The following is a 6,000-nucleotide window of genomic DNA, read 5'->3' as shown; positions in this document are numbered from 1 at the left end:
TTGAGAGGTGTGTTGTTTTAAATAAAAGTACCAGAATGATTCTATTGTTTTCCTTTAAGACAGCTCTAGATCTGCCAGGAAACTCCAATACCACCTACTTGATGCCTGTAACAAAAATCTTAGGTGCTGATTCCCTAGTTGGGTCAAACAAACAAAATATCAGATAGGCAAAAAAACAAAAAAAACCAAATGTCATACAAATGCTTATTTTACTTCTGATGGCTGTGCTCGTATGTCTTAGGAAACAAACATGCGTTCACTCGTGCGCGCGCGCGCACACACACACACACACACCGAGATAAGTTCACAAAAGCTGAGTGCAGAAGATAACCTTTCAATATTTTGAGTAGCACCAGGGGGACTTGAATACAGACGTATTCCAAGGAATATCCTGCTGGGGTCAGCCAGTCCCTAGCGGCTGTAGGATGCATGAAAAGGAGCGAACAGCCATAAATCCAAAGGCTCCTCAAAGGTTATCGGGATAGGAAGGTTATCCGTGCTAGAAAGTCACTTTTAGGTCCCCTTTAAGAGCACCAAGAGATGAGCAATGCGCTAGCCCAAGTCGCAGCAGCCTGCTTCTAGAAACACTGCACCGCCACAACAAACGGGTGTCCAAGGAAGAACCCAGGAGAGTCTCTGAGCGCGCGCTGATGGGAGAGGTTCATTCAGCATAGACGCATCACAGCCTCCAAAACCCAGCACCTCTCCTTCCACGACAGCCAATGAGAGCGCTACAAGTTCCTGCAGCCAATCACATCTTGATCCAGTGACTCCAACGATTGCATTCTGGGAGTTGTGGTTTTCACGTGGCAATGCTTACAGCATGGTAGTTTAGGCAATTCACCACGCGTCCAATTCGAACGGAAAGCTCCATTTTTATGTGCTGCGGAACCCAGGCTTATCCCCCTAATTCCTATTACTCCAAGGCCTTACACTCTTGAAAGTATTTATCTCTTTCTGGCATTCAGGAAAAATAAACACAACTATTTTCAGATTCGAGATCCACTTCTTTCCACACAATTTCCCCCCGTCCTTTTAACCGTCGCTTTAAAGTCTCGCGAGATCCATCCCTGAGCTCGTTGTCATGCCTCCTGAAAGGCGGTTCACGCGGTGACTGACATAGACGACAGCCAACAGAATTGTCCTGTAAACTAGCGCGTCCAAAGCGTGGCTCCGGAGGTCTCAGCGAACTCTGACCCTCAGCTTTCCGTAGCGTCCTGCGTCGGCCGCCCCCGCCCGCTTGAACGAAGGGAGGCGGGTTTTGGCCTCTGGCCCTAAGAGAGTGAGTGCGGAGGGAGCGGGAGCCTGACGGTCCGTGTGGAAGTGTCTGGCTTCCTGGAGCGGCCCTGCTGTCCTTCTCGTCCGTCCGCCTGCCCAGGAGCTGGTGGTCCTCTCCCCGCGAGCAGCTCCGTCGTTAGGCCGTCCGCCGCGCGTCATTCCATTTCCCCCCAGCACAGGCCCGCGTCTGGCCGCCAGGGCGGGGGCTTCCTGTGGAGGCGCCTCAGGCCGCGTCGCGCTGCGACCCTGGAAGCGGGGGCCGCCGCACACGGGAGGAGGAGCCCCAGCGGCGGCGGCGGCGGGCAGCAGCACCCACAGCGCCGGCGGGCGGGAGCCAGACCGTCAACATGGCGAGCGCTTCGTACCACATTTCCAATTTGCTGGAAAAAATGACATCCAGCGACAAGGACTTTAGGTAAGGCCCCCTTCCCGATTCCCGGTCTCCCCTCGGGCTCCGCCATCCGCGTCCCCGGCCCTCCTCTCAGGCCGTGCCCCACCCCTCCGGCCCGACCCGCTGCCTCGCTACCCTCTTTATTTTCCCCAGCCCACCAGCATCCCCTCTGGGCTTTTTCCTACCTCCCCCTCCTTCCCCGCCCGGTTCTCTCCTCCAGGCCGGTTCCCCCCTCCAGGCCGCTGTCCCCCGTCACTTCGCTCCGGCGTCTTCCGGCGTCCGTCCGCATGCCCGGCCTTCCTGGGTAGCGCGGAGGCCCAAACCCCCAGCTGTGGTGCGGACGGTGGCTGCGGGAGGCCGGGGGAACGGGGCCGCCCGGGCCTACTCGCCGGCGCTCCCCAGGCGCTAGGCCGCCCTGCTCCTTGGGGCCCGACTTGCTGCCACTCCTTTCCCGCAGATGCAAAGGGGGTCTGGGTGCATTTTGCATTCTGGTGCAAAGATCAACTTGTTGCAGCCTTGCTGATCGCAGATAGTCGTTACTTTTTTTTTTTTCCTTTCTCCTCCCTCCCCCTTTGGATAATTCCTTGCGGTGAAGGTGGGAAGAAGGGGGAGGGGAGCCCGGGTGGAAGAAACTTGGCCCTTAGGGTTTTCCCGCCAGCGTCAGCCGTCAGTTTGTATCTCATCAGGTTTGGAGCCCACTCCGGGATCTCGGGCTTTCGGTCTCAGGTCCTTAAAAACAAAATCACTGTCGGAGGGGTGACTTGCTGAATCTTAGTAATCCAGCAAAGGAATCTTCTTGAAAGAAGGGCTTGTGAACAGGGAGCCTCAGTACAAGTGCTGTTCCAGGAGACTTGTACTGTGGGTTCTGAGTGCTTGTAGCATGCATACTGAAGATTTGTTACATTTTCAGATTGTCTTAGTAGTTGTTTTAAATGCACACTACAGTGATTGTTAACATTCCTTCCGGCCACCTATTCTTTCATAAATAAGCCCCTTAATTTTTGAAAAGACTTTGTATTTCTTTGATAACAAGTATTCTTTATGGTTGTAGTTTTGTACTTATATATTTAAGAAATGAAGAACCAACAGTGTGCAATTAGAAGTATGGCTAAAACATTTAATAAGTTTTTAGAGTCTATCTGAAGGAATTTTTCAAATAAGTTGATGTGCTTGTGTATGCCAGTGATATCTAGTATTGGTTCTGTGGCTTCAAAACCAATGAAATGTTGCTAACTAGGTATATATTTGCTTCTAAAAACAAAGTTGCCAACAATAAATATTTTAGTGCTTTTTTTAAAGTGACATGTTTTTGGCCTTTTAGAATTTCAGATTTTGTAGTTCTCAGGTCAATCAAAATTACTGAGGAATGAAAGTTTTGTGCTGTTTGCTTTTCTTTAAGGTTTTACTTACTCCCAAATCTAGTCTTGAAATTTAAATACATATTTGAATGAAGTATACATAAAACTTTCAGTAACATAAGGTGTCAGTTGAGCTCATCCTGAAAAAGTACTAAATTTCATCCTGATGATATTTAGTTTTAGTTGAAAAGTAGTACTTGTAAGGTCCTCTCCCGGAGGGCTACGTGCAGACGCTACCACATGGTTAAATCTCCACCCAGTTACCTGGGTAACCTGCTTACCTGGAGGCAGTTGCCTCCCCCTTCCCTGAGGTCACACCTTGGTCACACCTCCCCATCCCTGCCCTACATAAGGCATGGGGTGGGGGGGAGGTGTGACTCCTCTCTAGCCCTCCTTGTGCTCCTTGAACTTGGGAGCAGGTCGGCAGAATAAACTTTTCTCTCCTGCCTGAATACCGCGTGGCCTTCTCCTTTACCGGCTACCTACTTTAAAAACCTAACAGCATTTTATGATAATACAATTTTACTCAAGTAGATAGACACACTGATGGGTGTTTAGAAAAACTAAAAGAAATGTCAAGGTGTACTGTATTGTGATGGCTGACTGAAATTTTCTTAAATTTCCTGCAAAGCAATGTATACATGCATAGGTTTTTACTTTATTCATTTATTTTTGTGCTGGTCCTGGAGCCTGAATGCATGCCCAAAGGCTGCCCCTGAACTTACTTTGCTCTAGGCTAGCTCTCTACCACTTGAGCCACACCACCACTTGTGGCTTTTTTGATTGTTAATTGGAGATAAGAATCTTGTGGACTTTCCTGCTCTGCTGGCTTGTAACTGCTATCCTCAGATCTCAGCTTCCTTAATAGGTAGTATTACAGGAGTGTGCCACTGGCACCCTGCTTTATTTTATTTTTGAATAAGTATGTGAAAGAAATAGTTATGTGTTCTTTATAGTCATTGCTAACTTGGTAAGGATTATCTATGGTTTGGAATAAACCAAAACATTGGCTTCAAGTGTTAGTATACGGTTGATGCAGTTCTCATAGTTGGTAAATGTTACATAGGTATTGTGGGTTTTTTGTTGTTGTTGTTGTTGTTGCTAATCCTAGGGTTTGAACTGGTGCCTGGGCACTGTCCCTGAGATTTTTTTTGCCCTTCTGGCCTTTTTTTTTTTTTTTTTAAATTAATTGGAGATGAGTCTCTTGGATTTCCTGTTCTGGCTGCCTTCCATGAGATTGTCAGGTCTCAGGCTCCTGAGTAGCTAGGATCCTAGGATTACAAGTGTGAGCCACTAGAGGCCCCCCACCCCACAGGTTTTTATTTGTGGGTTTTTGTTGTTGTTTGTTTTGGTGTGGGTATGGTGGCTTGAATCTGGCTTAGACACTGTCCCTTTTCTTTTTTGCTCCAGTTCTCATGACAGCTCAACTTGTAGCTTTTTGATGATTAATTGGAGATAAGAGTCTGTTGGACATCCATCCCCAACCCCTTTTTTCCCTCTCACCTGCCAGCCCTGGCTGCCTGAGATCATGAGATCTCATCCTCCTGAGTAGCTAAGATTACAGGCTGAACCCAGGCTCCAGGTGAGAGCCACCCAGTGCTCTGCAGCAATGATAGACATTTTTATTAACTCCATTTTAAAGAATTTGCAGAATGTCTTAACTAGCCAGTTAGCATGCATGTCTTTAGAACTGAATCGCTGAATATTTCAGACATTTAAAGATTCATAAATAGGTTTTTTCCTGCGTATTTTCAGTGTAAGCATTTTTTAACATTGTTTTTGTAGTGTTGATAACAGAGGGTTACAGTTACGTGAATCAGGTAATGAGTATAATTCTTTTTGAACGATGTATCTCCTAATATTATTCTCTCCCAGTCTTTTCATGCCATCCCCACCTATAAGATATCCAGTTCATTTTCTACATATTGTTAAGTATCACAGTTGTATTTGTAAATATGCCTTGTTTTCATGATAAATTTAGCTATTTTGGTGTAAGAACGAATGTTGATATAATAGTAATATCTTAAATTTTGACCAGAGGATTACAGGAGAGGTTAATTAACATTATGGAATGTCTCATGTGTAAAGCATTGCCTTGTACTAAGAGAAGAAAGCAGTGCTGCCAAACTGAAGAAACTTATTCTCATGGTAGAATCCAGAGAAAATCTGATGTAGTCACAAGTCAACTGTGATTCTTTGTTGTAAACTGAGATCTTAGGCAAGTTATTTAATTTGAGATTACATTTTCTCTTGTGAAAGGTATGTATATAAGTAGCTGCAAAAAGTTGTATTTGGACCAAAAATGTCAGGTCTGTAGATAATGTAGGCTTGATAATTTTGAAACCTAGGTTTTATAAAAGTCTTTACTTTTTTATTTTTATTTTTGCCAGCCCTGGGGCTTGAACTCAGGGCCTAAGCACTGTCCCTGGCTTCTTTTTGCCCCAGGCTAGTGCTATGCCAACTTGAGCCACACTGCCACTTCTGGCCTTTTCTATATATGTGGTGCTGAGGAATTGAACCTAGGGATTCATGTATACGAGGCAAGCACTCTTGCCACAAGGCCATATTCCCAGCCCAGTCTTTATGTTTTTAAAGTTTTTAGTTTTTTAAAGTCTACATGTGGTGGTGAATCATAAGCCCAATTTGAAATGGTTACTCAGTCCTTTTTCCTTAGTGTTGTAGTCTGTGTTTTTTGAAAGTAGGATACTAAGATTTAGGAAAAATGGAGAAGAACTGGAAAGAAAACATAATACTCAGAATTCTAAAGAAGAGGATAATCGTGTATACCTGAAGTTGGGGACAGTACCCGATGCCTACTAGCCTTAATTTTGGGAAAATTTATTTTAAACTAATTAATGCTCATTAAAATAATCCTTAAGAAGATAAATGAAGTACATCTCTTTTTCTCCTTCTTTCCCAGTACATATGCTCAAACCTAGGGCTGTATGCTAGTTTGGCTTACTTGCTCAGACG

The 6,000-nt window shown here is 45.5% G+C and overlaps 1 protein-coding gene across 2 annotated transcripts in view; it reads left to right on the top strand.

Annotated features, from left to right (window-relative positions):
• Positions 1-1,180: 1,180 nt before the first annotated feature.
• Positions 1,181-6,000, top strand: part of Cand1 (cullin associated and neddylation dissociated 1) — a 37,602-nt gene continuing 32,782 nt past the window's right edge. Inside the window, exon 1 of one of the 2 annotated variants that reach the window (XM_048360089.1) lies at positions 1,181-1,693. In XM_048360089.1, the coding sequence (XP_048216046.1) occupies positions 1,626-1,693 (68 nt within the window). In that variant the 5' untranslated portion in view covers positions 1,181-1,625. Of the gene's footprint in view, positions 1,694-4,354; positions 4,369-6,000 lie in introns of those variants that run through there. The other variant, XM_048360096.1, reaches the window with a different exon arrangement.

This window comes from Perognathus longimembris, chromosome 1, assembly GCF_023159225.1.
Source record: "Perognathus longimembris pacificus isolate PPM17 chromosome 1, ASM2315922v1, whole genome shotgun sequence".
In the NCBI taxonomy this organism is placed as follows: domain Eukaryota; kingdom Metazoa; phylum Chordata; class Mammalia; order Rodentia; family Heteromyidae; genus Perognathus; species Perognathus longimembris.
This window is presented reverse-complemented; position numbering and strand designations above follow the sequence as displayed.